The 16,060-nt window shown below is 35.2% G+C and overlaps 1 protein-coding gene across 3 annotated transcripts in view; it reads right to left on the reverse strand.

Annotated features, from left to right (window-relative positions):
- LOC123542644 (trichohyalin-like) overlaps positions 1-16,060 on the reverse strand; it is a 67,466-nt gene that overhangs the window by 28,322 nt on the left and 23,084 nt on the right. For all 3 annotated transcript variants that reach the window (XM_053531120.1, XM_053531121.1, XM_045328579.2), the window contains exons 13-19: positions 13,138-13,268; positions 12,297-12,425; positions 11,105-11,240; positions 9,114-10,418; positions 2,410-2,557; positions 1,613-1,738; positions 787-1,022 (exon numbers count right to left, since the gene is read on the reverse strand). In XM_053531120.1, coding sequence (XP_053387095.1) covers positions 787-1,022; positions 1,613-1,738; positions 2,410-2,557; positions 9,114-10,418; positions 11,105-11,240; positions 12,297-12,425; positions 13,138-13,268 — 2,211 coding nt within the window. The remainder of the gene's footprint in view (positions 1-786; positions 1,023-1,612; positions 1,739-2,409; positions 2,558-9,113; positions 10,419-11,104; positions 11,241-12,296; positions 12,426-13,137; positions 13,269-16,060) is intronic.

Genomic DNA, 16,060 nt, shown 5'->3' on the forward strand with positions numbered 1-16,060 from the left:
GGGGGCATAATTTGCTCAAAATACATGTTAGAGTTTTGGAACTTGACCCAGTGAGGTTGGTAATTGACCTAGAAAAAGAATAAATAAGTTTCAAAGCTATATGCCTTTAAATGATAGTTGTATGTACTTGCATGCAAAAACTTAACCAAGGTGTGACGCTGACGCCGACGCCGACGCCAGGGTGAGTAGAATAGCTAGACTATTCTTTGAATAGTCAAGCTAAAAATGAATAGGAGCCTGCCCACTTAGCTCAATAATGAGAGTGCAGATCTATGGATCACAGGGTTGTGAGTTTGAGCCCTGTGTAAGGCATTTGGTCTCTGTGACAATTTGATAATTGACATTGCATCTGAAATCATTCGTCCTAGTACAGAATCAAGGAATACTGGTTGGGTTAACTGCCCACCGTTACATAACTGAAATACTGATGAAAAATGGTGTTAAACCCATTTTACTGCTTTCTTGGGATTTACTGGACTGGTTAAGCCACAAATCCAAAGAAAAATAGTCCACCAGAAAATTAATGATTTTACAGTACTTAAATTAAATTTAATATCTTTCTTATTTTAAGTCTGATGACAAATCCAAAAAGGTCACTGTCTTCATAGTTCCCCCATGTACGAGATTACAGAATCGAGATTGTAGACCAGTCTCAAAATGCAAGCATCTGATTGGTCGCCTCTGAGAGCTATTTCCAACAGACCAATGGCAACACTGCATTTTGAGACAGGCATCCAAATTTAGTTTTGCATTGTTGACACTAGGAAGCTACTGATATTATGTTACCTTTTCCAATCTTAATCTCTCCTCAGCCTCCATTTTCAATTTTCGTTTGGCTGGTTCTAGTGTATTTTTTACCCAGGAGTCCCTTTCTTCCACTAGCTTACGTTCCCAGTCTGATGCCCATTTCAGTTTCTCAGTTTCCAGCTCGAACTCTCGCCAGCTTTCCTTTTCTTCCACAAGTCGTTGTTCCATTTCTTTACTCCATTTTTGTCTCTCTGCTTCAAGCTCTGCCAATAGTTCTGTTTAATGAAACATTATGTTGTATATAACATTTTCTTCCAAATTCATCTCAAAATCTAGCAACAGCATTTCCAAGAACAGTCAAACAGGTGCTTAGAAGAACACCTAAAAACAGATACTGCTTAGCTATACTTTTATTTCTGATTTAATCGTTCACATTGAATCGTAAAACCACACACAAATATATACCATGTTCTGGCTGTTCTAATGCTTCAACCACATGAAAGCTTAAAATATCTTGATAATTGCCTGAGATATTCAATTTTCTGATAACAACCTATGTCAAAGTTCATGATAGAAAACCCAATATTACGAAGAATCTAAACTTCTATGTCAAACAACAGCCATAACTTTACCTGACTTTTGTAACTGAACTATTTTACATATTATAACTTTCTTCCCTTATTTATTATAACAACTTGCATGCACCAATTTTTCTAAATTGAAAGAAGGGCCATAATTTGTATAAAATTCAATTAAGTTATATAACTTGATTTAATATTTCAGAAGTCCTGCATCAAGTTTAAATCTAATACATGAAAATAACTCACTTTTCTTTGCAAAGTCAAGATAGAAATAGGGAACCAACCTGTCTGTCGCCACTTGGATTTCTCCTGGTCAAGCCGGACACCAATTTCTTCTTCCTTCAATGTCTCCCAGTTCCTCCTTTCATCATCAAGTTGGGTCAGACTGTCACTCTGCCACAATATCTTAGCTACAATGAAATAATTTAGCAATTATCACCCTATCACAGAATATCAACCAGGCCTACCAAATAAATCAAATTCTCTGTTAAAATCAGCCAACAGAAACACACCTAAAAGCCAAGCAAGATCTCCTCTATTTCTATATTCTACCAAACCAATAATTTAAACCCTTAAACTTGGCAAATAACTTTTGGCACAAATGTTGTTGTTGAGATCAAAGATCAGGAAATCAGAATTTTGTGTCCACTACACATGTGTATTTCAAACCCCTTGAAAGATTTTCAAATAACTTTGCATAAATGATGGACATGTGACAATTTAGCAGAATCTTGTTTCAGTTACGTCAGTTCAAAATCAAGGTCATAAGATGAGATTACAGATCAGAGAGGCAGTATTCCAATAAGCTTCAGTGTTACAATAGCACAACCAATCAAAAGTCAACATTTTCTTGTCTAGTTCTCACATTAACATTGAAGCTCCTCCTTCATCACAATTTCACTAAATGTTATATATTGTTGTTAAATTCAAACAATTTAACCAAACAAATTTAATGTTTCAAGAAACCAACCAATCAAAACTGAGCTTCAAGTTTAGCCTTTAGTTTTGATTCCTCCATCTTCAAATTATGTTTTGACCAATCAAATTCACTGTTTCAAATAATCAACCAATCAAAACTCACCTTCTTCAAGCCTAGCTTCCAGTTTTGATTCCAGCTCATCTTCCATTTTCAACCTAAGTTCAGTCTCTGCCAATCGTACTGCATTATCTATAGCCGCTTGTCTGGTTGCTCGGTGTTCCTCTAACCACACAACTTTAGACATGGCCACCTGAAAAATGTAAAACCATTTGAAAACTGCTCCAAAAAATAAACATATATTGTTCAATTAACCTTGTTGATCAAAAAGAAAACCTTGCAAAGTATTGTTAGTTTAGACCTCGTTTATCCTGTTTGCAAAATATTACCTCATACTCTATTTAAATTAGTGATTCCAAGTTCAGGGCCTCGTCTGCCATTTGCCATGTGGCCAAATGGTACAAAGTCAAAGAACTGGCTACAGGTTTTTGAAAGTGGCTACAAGAATTTTATTAAAATCTGGCCAGTTCCAATTTGGCAGTTTCTCTCAAAAAGTGGCTACAACTTTCTGACGCCCAGTGGAGGCCCTGCAGGTTTTATTAAGGGCCCAAGGGTGGGGATTTTCCCCTGCTATAGTGGTCTGAAGCCCCTTCTTCTTTTACTAGATGGCAAGTAAAGTTCTAAAAGAGAGGACCATCAGACCCCTCTACTTTGCAACTTCCATTGTCTACTTCAAATGTAATAAAAACCCTGGTAAAATCATTTAATTACTTTCAACAGACTTGCAATTAAACTGGCCCCAGTACTATAACTTCAACAAACCCTTCATATGCAGACAGATATAGAACATACAAGAAAATGATCCAAAAAATCTCTCAAGCTTTCATTTCCACTGGTTGAGGCATTCTTAGGTTTATCAAAATGTCCAGCACTGTGAGTTCTATCAAAACTTTCTGCACTCATCAGCACTTAGGAATTTCCAATAATTTTCAGCACCAGCGAGTTTTATAAAATCTTTCAACAGTGAGATATCTATCAAAATCTCCAGCTAACTTGAGTTTAATCAAAGTTCCAATCACTCTTAAGTTTAAAAAAAAATACCCAGCACTCTTCGAGTTTATCAAAATTTTCAACACTTCTTTCATTTAATCAAAATTCCCGATGCTCAATACTATCAACATTCTCTGTAATCTTAAGTGTGCTTATAATCCCCATCACTCTTGCAAGTTTATCAAAATTTTCTGGACTTTCTGACTTAAATCAAAATTCCCAATTTCTCCAAGTTGAGTTTATCAAAATTCACACCACTCCTGGGTTTATTAGAATTCCCAGTACTCTCGAGTTTAATTAAATTTCCCAGCAGTCTTCAGTTTATCAAATCTCTCCAGCACTCTTAGTTTATCCAAATTTTCAGCACTCTTCAGTTTAAACAAAATTCCCTGACACTCATCATCAGTTTAATCTAAATTACAAGCATTCTTGATTTTTTTAAAAGCAAGTTCCCACAGCTTCTCTCCATATCACTATGCGTACAGCCCATAAAAAAAGTTCCACTCTAACAAGTAACATTAACTACATACCAAAATCAATTAAAGCCAAATTAACACAAGACCAGCACTATAGCAGTCTATCAAAAATTATAAACTGAAAGAACTTACATCACTTTTGCACCAACCCTTACCTATCAGATCTATATCTATTCCTATTGTTTATGTGGTTCAATCATTAAGAAAGAAAACTGATTTACTCAATCCAATAAATTCGTAGCACTGATAATTATCAAAGCCTTCATTTCATCAAATACACTATTTACCTTTTAGATAAGTTTTATTTACCTACGTAAAAAAAACAACACAGCCTTTCTTAAGTTTCAACCTCATTTGAAGAAATAAATTATAACAATAACACAAAATCTTAAATGATCGTAAAATCTAGATACTTGATTTCCCATAAAACCATCGTCAGAACAATACAGCGGAATGCTAAACACAATAAATTTTTTCATGAAAGGTTAGAGGTTTCAAATTTATAATATCTGATGATATTCTTTAATAAAGAAATAAGTTGATACCATTAGATAAAAGCCATTAATTAGTCAATATTAGGTGACTTTAAAGGCGTAAAGACTTTGGATTAAGTCCATTTCAAATTGCACAAATGAGCCATGCCATGGGAAAACCAACATAGTAGGTTTGCGACCAGATGGATTCAGACCAGCCTGCACATCCGCGCAGTCTAGTCAGGATCCATGCTGTTCGCTAATGGTTTCTCTAATTACAATAGTCTTTGAAAGCGAACAGCATGGATCCTGACCAGACTGCGCAGATGCGCAGGCTGGTCTGGATCCATGCTGGTCGCAAAGCCACTATGTTGGTTTTCTCATGGCACGGCTTAATGATTTTACAACACTGGATTTCCAAAAGGTTTAACACAAACATTTTGTAGCAAAACCAAACCTCTTAATCTAGGTGTCCTCTAATAATTCATCTTAATGAGTAGAAAAGTCTTAATATGCCTGATCATTAACTACAATTTCATGAAAGTTTCTGAAACTAATCTTTTATTTGTACAATGAGGATATTTTCTCCCCTAAAGAGGCATGCCCTGAGAACAGCATAAGAAACAAACAGTGACATCAGACAAAAACTTAAAAGACACAGTATCATTTTAGGATTTCTTTCTCTTGCAATTACTAACTAATGAAAGCTGTGAACACTGTAAACAAACTATCTCACACATATGAACACAGTATCTCATACATATGAAAACATTCCCGCATATATTTGAACACACCATCTTTATATATCTTTATACACACCAGGGTTCTCGCCAGGCTATTATCGCCTGTCGCGTGCGACATGCCTTCAGACTTTGAGTTGTATATTCGACATCCCTTATTTCCCCCGTCATCCCTTAATTGCCGACCCGCCGTTACATGACTGAAATACTGTTGAAAAACGGCGTTAAACCCAAAACAAACAAACTTAATTGCCGAAGCGACATGTCATAAAATCATCCCAATAAACACCCCGATTAATTCGATAGTGTATTCGAAAAGCTTCCACGTGCTACCAGATAGTTTAGGTAAAGCGATGCCAGTTAAGATAACCGATAAACCAATGACAGCTTCCTATATGTGGAACGTGTGACGTAAATTTCATCGTAGCTCCGCCTTTAAATCCTTTGACAGGCGGTATCTTGTGATGTGTACATGAAAGTGACTGTTTTCGCAAGTTTTAAGATTATACATGTCATTAGATATAATGACAGATGATTCAACAATTATGGTCAAAATGTTTTTCGCAATCAAGGAAAGACAATGTAAGGAATTAAGTCAAAAATTGTGCAACACGGTAAAATGCTTTTGAACAATTATCGCCGTAATATTATTGTTTTTCACATGTATGAAATGTGTTTTCTCGGGCGGAATATCAAAAAGAAAATGCAAGAATTAATGTTTTCTGTCGTCACTTTCAAAATAGAACTTGTAGAGAAAAGTTTGAAATACCCTCCGTGCATTATTTCATCACGAACGGACACTTTGGTAGAACCACCGACCTTCCGTAAGCCAGCTGGATGGCTTCCTCACATGAAGAACCTCACATGAAGAATTCAACGCCCCGAGTGAGGCTCGAACCCACATCGATGAGGGACAAGTGATTTGAAGCCAGCGACCTTAACCACTCGGCCACGGTCACAATTTCAGAATCCCTCCCAGCCACGCCAAATGGCCAAAGGAAATCGGGCATTGATCCAAAATGGAAACCAGCGGTTCCCAGGATGACAGTCTCAGATTGTGTTGTTTTACATGTATGTACAACAAACAGTTGACATTTTCAAAAACTTAAAATGGATATGTTTTCAGCAAATAAACTCCGCAGGAATAGAAGACATAAACTTTAAAATACAAATAGATCTGTGTGCAGTGCTAAAATTGTGTTGTTTTATGTACAATAAATAGTAAATGAACATTTTTAGCAACTTATAATTGATGAACTTTTTTGTCATTCAGCAAATAAACTCCATAGGATTTTTATGACCTAATATCTTTTCTTGTTGTATAATCACTGAAAATACCACTATGTTTTTCACTCTGAAATGCACCAGAATGCACCAAAATGAGTTGCAGTAACACAAAATTTTCTGGGGTGACCCCCATACCCCCCATGCAGGAGGGGACACCCCTCCCGCACCCACCCTCTGCTCGTCAAAAAATATCCTTCTGCAACATGCCTTCAGAAAAAATCCTGGCTAGAACCCTGCACACTATCTCAAACATTTGAACACAGTGACATTATCCCATATATTTGGGCATTTGGACATACTCATATATTTAAACATGCCATCTTTTACATTTGTACACACTATCTCATACATTGGAACTCAGTATCTTATGCATTTTAAAATATTATCTGTTCACACTATCTCATACATACATTTGAACACACTATCTCATTCATTTGAACACACTCTCAATTATCTCATACATTTAAACACACTATCTCATACATTTAAACACAAACTATCTCATACATTTAAAACACACTATCTCATACATTTGAACAAACTATCTCAAATATAAATTTGAAAACATTACCTCATAAAGAGATTCATCATCCGAGTAACTGTCATCCATTTTGTCAAAGAGGTCAACAGAGTGCTCTCAACTTTAAATTACTTATACCTGGTACTTGCAGGTTCCCTATCTCTTAACACACAGATCAACATCAGTGGTTTCAGCAAATACACATTTGAGCCGCACCATGAAAAAACCAACATAGTGGGTATGCGACCAGCAAGGATCCAGACCAGCCTGCGCATCCGCGCAGTCTGGTCAGGATCCATGCTGTTCACTAACGGTTTCTCTAATTGTAATAGGCTTTGAAAGCGAACAGCATGGATCCTGACCAGACTGCGCGGATGCGCAGGCTGGTCTGGATCCTTGCTGGTCGCATACCCACTATGCTGGTTTTCCCATGGCACGGCTCATTTATACTTCGCCAAGTTTCTTTTTAATTTATACATTATGGAAGATAACTAATTCCATCATTCATGAAGCAGCAAATTATCCATTTCTGATTGTAGCATCACATTTGTACTGGAAATTTTCTTTGTCTTGTCATACATTTAATTCATCACAGCCCTAAAAAAATACTGCACCTCTATATCGAACTTAACTCATTTCAATTTTAGTTTAAAGGAACAATTTAACAAATTTATACACATGAATGGATCCCATATCAATGTACCAGTACTTTCACTTCACACTGTCTCCTTAAAATCACATTCCATCCTTAAGTAAAGTACATACATTTAAAACTATACAGTACTCCTATCCTAAATGCCAAACAAGATTAACAGTTTTCAACAGTAATCATTTTCAAATTCCATCAAAATCCTATTAAGGATTACGTTAAGTCAAAACATGTTTACAAGATTAAGTGGCATTAAACAATACCTCGTATGCCTCTAATTACACTTATCAAATTTAATACATGAGGTATTATCCAATACTTGTTTAGAGCTTTGATCTCCAAAAAGATACCAAAATATGTACGATCTTTTTTATGATATCTTTACAATGAACTCTGATCAACATCTTTCTTTCTTCATGACTGATCAAATCAGGATAAGAGCAATGATTCCTACAAATATAAAATCTAAACATGGCCAGTACAAAAAAGTTCTCAGAGGCACGCAGCAGACCACTGAATTATCTGTTCATTTTGGATTTTAAATAAAAATTTTGTATTTCGCAGAACTTATTTTTTTCTTTAACATTATTCACCTCTTCACACTTGAATTAACACTTCCAATTTTTGCCCATATGAAACTTCTAACCATCTTTCCACCTTACAGTTTCCTTCACATCCAAATCTTTCAGGGTTTTTTCTAGCTAATTTGGGAACATAGCCTATACCCCCAAAATTGGGAATTTTGATGCATAAATGTTCCAAATTGGAAAATATTTAGTCCCATAGGATAAAGTAAGGATGTGTTTAAACACTTTCTCATACACTTGTTTCACATTTTAGAACATCTTTAACATACTTCCATTATAAAATTGTCCATAATTTGGTCAATTTTTGTGCAATTTTGATGACATTTTTTTCAGAATGTGGATTGGGAATTTTTGCACTCATTTTGGGAAAAAAACATACTTTTTGGCATTGGGAATATAGCCGAATAACGGCTATAAAAACGGCCGAAAAAAAACCCTGTCTTTCATCAGAGACAATGTTCAGGTGCTCAGTAGCATTATCATACAGAAATCTTGTAACACCCAGACTTCTGTTTAAAATATACTTGTTTATTCTACACAATGTTCTAAGCTACTACAACTATTTCTTTCTGTTAAGTTTAAAGTCAAACCAACAAAGTTATCAGTTGAATGCAACTTTCCAGATTTGCTGGTAAAAGGAGACATGATGTGTCCCTTCTACATGTTCTAACATTATTTTAAAGCCCTGCTCCGCAGCCCTTCAAATTCTGTTGAGTGTATGCAACCCACGATTACAATAGGTAACAGTTAACAGCCACGCCACATTTTAGCATGCAAAACCACAGGTATTTTATAATATAGAATTTTACATAAAATAGACTATTTTGACAGGCGTCACTGTTTATAGTCAGGATTGACATGCTTTTTAGTGACAATTTAAGGTTAAAAGGTAGGACTGGAGCAGGTCTTTAAGCATGGCTGGGCACCTGGTAGAACCATCAACCTTATGTCAGCCAACTTGATGGCTTCCTTACTACCACAACTCTCATTGTAATGGTAAAAATCTAAAATAATTTTTCTTTCTCACCTTTGTTTCTACAGTTTTGTTCAGATCTTCTTCCATTTCTTGATTCAGCCTTTCTCTAACTTTCTCTGTTATATCCATTTCTTCAGCAGACCTTTCCTGCTGAGAGCTCTTCCATTTTGAAATTTCCTCATCTTTTTCCTTTATCAATCTCTCTATCTCAATCTGTTTTTCTTTTTTCAATCTTTCAATCTCCATCTTTTTACGTTTTTCGATATTGTCGATTTCAGCTTGTTTTACCCTACAGACTTTATCAACCTCCATTTGTTTATTACTATCCATTCGATCGATTTCCAATTTTAATCTAATCACTTCTTTTTTCAAACTTTCCATTTCAACTTGTCTATCTTTCTGTATATTTTTGCCAATTTCTTTTCTTAAATTTTCAACTTCTTGTCTTTCCACTTCCTCTTTTCGCCACTTATCAATTTCAGAATCTTTTTCGGATTCGATCTTTTCCAATTCTTTCTTTAACCTATTTATCTCATCAGTTTTAGCTTTTAAAATGTTTTCAACACTTGAATCTGTCTCTTTCTTTTGAGATTCTATTTCTTTCACTTTTTCATGATAATCTTTTTGCAACCATTCCAATTTTTCCTTATACTCTTTCCTAGACTGTTCAAGCACCTTTACTTCTGACTTCAATATTTCAATTTCAGATTTCAAACTCTCAACCAAGTCATCTTTTTCTTCTAAACTTGTCAGTAACTGTTCAAACTGATTTGATTTTTCACTGAGTTCCTTTTGTATTTCTTCAAGTTTACTTTTATTTTCATTTAACTCCTTTTCTAACATCTCTGTCCGTTCAGTATATACTTTAATCTCTGTCTGGAAACTATCCATATTTGCTTTGTACTCAGATTTTAAACTTTCAATAACCTGTTCCCTTTCAGTTAACAAATTTTCCTTCTCAATATACACCTGTTCTTTTTCACTTATAAACAACTCTTTATCAATTATCAATTTCTTTAATTTCTCTATCTCATTAACTTTTTCCTTATCCAGTTTTTCAAGATCATTTGATTTTTCCATTTCTAAAATATCTCTCATAGTTTTCAATTCAGCCTCAAACCTTTCTTTTGATGCTTTCATTTCTGCAGAATGTTCTACCTGTAGCCTTTCTACAACAATTTTCTGTTCATTATCACAGTCAGATTGTATAGTGTCTTTTAGTTTATCTTTTTCCTCTGTGAATTCTTTCACTAGTTCTTCCTTTAGATGAGAGATCTCAGCTTCCTTCTGTTTCGCCCAGTTCTCTTCAGCTCTCAAAACTGACAATTCTGTTTCCTTTTTCATTGTATCTTTTACCTAGAAGAAAAGAAAACTATTTAAAGACGGAGAAACTCCATTATCTCATACTCACTTATCTCCAGATTCCGGCTAACTTGAAGACATTTTCAAGTCCTGTCTCTAAAATACATGCAGAAAATATCACTTACAGTCACATTTTAGTTATCTTGAAAGTATTATCGCTTGATTCCTTAGGATTCAAAGATACTGAGTTTCACCTGCAGTAAAAACATTAGTAAAACAAATGGGTGCTTGTCATCTACAGAGGAACACCACTCCCATGTGTATTGATTACTCTAACACATTGGTGGGCTTGTGCAATTTATGTGGTCCCCTATCAATTTTCTTACATTTTCTAATTTGGATCACTCAATGCCTCTGGATAACTCCTCCCTTAGCAAATGCTGTTGGGTGGTGTTTTACTATATGTACAAAACATAAAACTAAGACTTAAGTCCAATACAAACATTTAGAAATTCATTACATACTATGAGCTGAGTTCCATTACACAGTCTTACAATTTAAGCTTATTGGCAATGGCAGAGCAAAGGTCTAAACTGCAGACTTAAAACACTGATCAATGCATATTGGCCCTGGAAATAGGACAGACTGGAATAATTCACCTTGTACATAAACTTTAGAAAGATTTCCTACCATGTAAGGAATATTTCAATGTACATTGTATTACAGCAATTTCAACCAACCTGTTGAACAGAAGATTCCAGTTTCTCCTGCCATTCTTTGTTGATCTCTGCCTTCATATTTTCTTTCTCCTCACACAGTTTGACATACTCATCCTTCACTTTGTCTATCTCTTCTTGTGCTGCCTGTAATTCTTCTCTGCAGAAGATGATAAAGTAAATGTAAAATCTGTTAACTCTTACCCTGCTAAATTTTTATAATGTATTTTTTCATCTTTCAATCTGGAAGAACTGTTAAAAGGGGTGCTTACCCAAAAGATACTGACTGAATTGCGAACAGTGCAGATCTTGATCAGACAGCATGGATATGCAGGCTGATCTTGATCTACACTGGTCTCAAAGGCAGAACCTCTTGTGTCCAGCATGATAAGGGTTGACATATTCTGAACATACATGTATGTCTTGTCTTGGTTATTTTGAGTTTGTTACTGTCAATATATGAACTATACACATATATCTACATATTAAAACAATATGACAACCATATCATACTAAACAGTTAGAGCATTTCTACATCATAATTCTATAGGGAAACAAAGATTAAATAACAGTTGTCTAATGACAGTATGCCTGACTACTGGGAGGCTTGTCAGTAAAATGGATTTTTAAATTAAAAAGGGGCTTAATTCTGGGAATACTGCAAGGACAGTTACACAACTTGTCACATTAATGAACATTATCACTATGAGCAAGTACAGCAAATCTTAAGTGAACTTGAACCAACCTAGACACTAACTCCAATGCCAGTGCGAAAGCAATGACACTTCTTTTTTTCTGCAAATAAATTTCTGAATAATACTACATTTTAAAGCAGAAGAGCAATTCAGTGTTTTAAATACGGCTCTCTTCAAAACTATTTGTTCATATGGAGATCTGTCAAACTCAACAATAAGATGTTTTTTAGCCAACTATTGTTCAATATGAATAATTACACAACCCAGCTTTCCATGGTGGAAGAATAGTATACCCTATGTGTCCCTCATAGAATTATTTCAGGCACAGGCCACTTTTTCGTGTAGAACCACCAATCTTACAGAAGCCAGTTGGATGGTTTCCTCAATGAAAACATTCTATACCTCAAGCTAAGTTTAAAATCCATAGCACTGAGGGCAAGTGATTCAACGCCAGTAACTGTAATCACTCTGTCAAGGAGACCTCCAGATTAATAATAAGAATATCACATTTCATTAAATACCTGAGATTACTGCACTCCTTTTCATACTTTGCAATTATATCTGAGCGTTCAGCATCAAACAGCAGAGTAAGCTCTTGTCGCAGTTTGTTTCGTGTTGTCTCAGCAACTTGTTCACTTGCTCTGTGAGCTCTGCAGATAGAAAGGCATTGATTTTCAAAAATGATTTTTTTCTTCGCTTCACTTTTTCTAAAATATTTTTTGACCACTTATAAATCGTTTTTTTAACCAAACTAAATGTTCTCTACATTGTAACTGGCAACCAATCTCTCCATTTGAACTAAAAATATTGAGAACAAATGACTTCAGATGTACTGTTTTCTATAAAACTGTTAGACATAATCACAGGCCTCTAGACTGGTAGTCCCGGACATAAAGTTACTAAACAAATTCTTGAGACCAGTCTGACAATTCTGCCCTGCCATTGGTCAATCTGTAGTTTGAACTCTGTATCAACTAATCAGATGCTAGAGATTTTAGACTGGTCTACAAGCTATGATTTATAACTTCTGACACTAACCTCTCTCTAACAATCAAACCTGGCCAGTCCAAAGAGAAAACCTAGGTATACTACGATTCATATATGAGCCGTGCCATGAGAAAATCAACATAGTGGGTTTGCGACCAGCATGGATCCAGACCAGCCTGCGCATCCGGGCAGTCTGGCCAGGATCCATGCTGTTCGCTAACTGGTTCTCTAATTGCAATAGGCTTTGAAAGCGAACAGCATGGATCCTGACCAGACTGCGTGGATGCGCAGGCTGGTCTGGATCCATGCTGGTCGCAAACCCACTATGTTGGTTTTCCCATGGCATGGCTCATATTGCAAATTTTAACACCTTACCTTTCAACAGCCTCTCTTTTATCCTGATCATATTCTTTCACCATGTCAGAGATTTGTGTACTCAGTTCTCTATTCAATTCTGTTAATCTTTCCTCACTCTTTGAAATTTCCTCTAATCTCCGCTGTAGTTCCTACAATAATGAAAGTTCAGAAACAGGACAAAAACTCACACAAAACAATTTGTCAAAATATATTTCTTGTGAACACCTGATAAGTTTATTCATATTGACATGCCATGAAATGGTGCTGATAATCTAACGTCCTAAAACCTCAGAGTTAATTAGTATGCCAGTATATTTCTGAAAATTACAGTACAGCTAGCGCGGAACCTTCATTCAAACACCCGTCGCCGCAATTCCAATTCGCGTGTTCGTTTTTACTGTCCGCCGCGACGGGTGTCATATCGGATATTTCGGGTGTTCAGGAATGGTCATTGCCGGAGGCAGCGAACGCCGCGCGTTGCAATGGACGGACGCGATGGTCCGTGGTGGTCGGCCGCGAGGAAACCTGGTGTTCATTCAATACTTTTTGAAAGAATTATTCATCTCATAATTTATAAATATAAATGCTTAAATTGTCTATGCATATACAAACTAATTATTTAGAATGTATACCTCGTCCGTATACTCGTAATCAGTCGCGATGTTATGACATGTAATAGTAATTATCACACTGTTTTGTATTTTCTGTAAAATCTAAATAGAGTTGCATATTCTTTGTTTTGTTCTAACAGTTTTATTTCTATTTTCAGGTCACTGCAAGCGTATAAATCTTTGATCCTATTGTTCATTTCTAAATCGATTGTTGAGTTAATTTTATGCTATTCGCACCTCATCTAACAAATACCTTACAAATTATGTTTTACTTACAGCTGTTTCTTACTCTGTTTTATTTATTACAGTACCTAATACGCTCTTTTGTTTCGCTTGTTTGTCATTTTTCAGTTGTTTAGAAATTATTGGTAAGTTTGTTTACACTGTTCTATGATTGCTGCTCATCAAATAATTATTGTTATTTGTTCGCAATATGTTTAATAATATAATTACTATCATATTTGTTGACAATTTATTTGCTGACAATCTGTGATAAGATGAATATATTTAATAGTATTTCAAAACTTTTTACTCAAGTCTTTGATTTATTATTTTTATTACTTATTAGATGAATATTTAATACACACTTTTATGATATATGAGACTTAGGTACATACCTTTCGTTTTCAGAATTCCGCATATTGTTGTAATATTTACATGTACTTTTTCTGTAAACAATAGAAACATTTGCATTTTTTTCTAATTACAGGTAAACGTAAGCGGGCGGCGAATTTGGTGTTTGAGAAGAAGACGAATATGAATTTTTTGTTCAAATACAAATAGACATAGTCTGTTATTTTACACCCTCTTGCTCATTTATTAACTAAACAGTCATAAATTCCATATGGTGACCGAAAAAAGACTCTCTTTATGTGGTCTCAGTGTGGTTTGTTTTTCTCTGGACCTTCGGGTTGCTGGAGTCATCTCTGTTGTGTTTATTTTTTTCTCTGATCTTTCGGGATTCTCGAGTAGATCCACTTGTCTATACATACTGTACTGTGAAGTGAAGTTCCGTCATATGGTAGGTTTTGATGGGGTGGTGATGGTTGGTGGAGGATGCTGCACATTTCATTACCCCTCGAGTTTTTATTAGTTTACTTATTTTTTACTAATTAGTTTATTAGTTCAGTGTACGTAAAAGGTTTTATTTTTGCTATGGTTCTACTTTGCAAATGCGGGCTCTGAATCTGCTTTTTGTGCTCGGTGCTTCCAAGAAATCTACTCATACCTATTATCATTATTAACTATTACAAAAACCTGTCATTTAATAACATTTAACATGAGTAGTTACACTGTAAAAAGATTCAAACATCTGTAAAATATCCATTATATAAAAACAAAACATAAAAAACTAACGATACTAATAAATTGATGATAATTAATATTCATACATTCATATCATTACAAATGACCTTTGCTACTTGATGAAACATAAATATCAATCTGATGAAACATAAATATCAATCTGAATGAGAAGTCTTTTGGATGTCACGTAAGCACCAATTTCAAAGGAAGACCGGTACAAGCTAGTAGTATATGTAGCTGCATTAGGCAATATTTCTAAATCGTAGTTGTATATCTTTGACGTTTCTTATCTCTGACGTTATATGTATCCGACGTTATTTGTCTCTGATGCTATATATCTCCGACGTAATAATGTATCTTCGACGTTATGCTTTTTCGACGCAATTATGTCCTGTCGGCGCTGTTGCTAATCGTGGTGCATCCTGTTGTCGTTCCGTCGGTCATTACTTGTTCTGGCCTTGCCATATATAGCTCATAATTTTAATGGTAACAAAATTAATTCTGTGTCCAGATGTCTCCGTTTTTTTCTCAGTTCGTCATTTGTGTCTCATCTCCCAGTTCGTCAGAGGCCCACATACTTGTAGTACTAATACTGCGTAATAAAAATGTGCCAAATATGGTAAGGACAGAACAATGACGGGAACACGTTAGGTAAATGTGTATTAAAAGAAAAATGTTAAAAACTCCTTGTGCAAAATATTGCAGGAAAACTAATAAGACACTAATCTTGCATAGTCTTCGCCTGAAATAGACAAAAAAAAAAACAACATTCAGAATGTGTGCTCAGTACTTTCGAAGACCACTATACTTTTCACCAAACATAGCATTTTACATTAATTCCGTAATAAAATAAATTACTGAAATTTTATCAGCTTGTAAGTCACACAAATATATTAAAATGATTATTGATCACTGAATCTTAAGCACTGGACCTTTAGTTGTAAAAACATTCAAAGAGAACCTATGTACACTGTTTCTGTTCAGATTCACTTGGAAAAGTTGTGCACTTTTAAAAACTATCATGC

Source organism: Mercenaria mercenaria, chromosome 19 (genome assembly GCF_021730395.1).
Source record: "Mercenaria mercenaria strain notata chromosome 19, MADL_Memer_1, whole genome shotgun sequence".
Classification (NCBI taxonomy): Eukaryota; Metazoa; Mollusca; class Bivalvia; order Venerida; family Veneridae; genus Mercenaria; species Mercenaria mercenaria.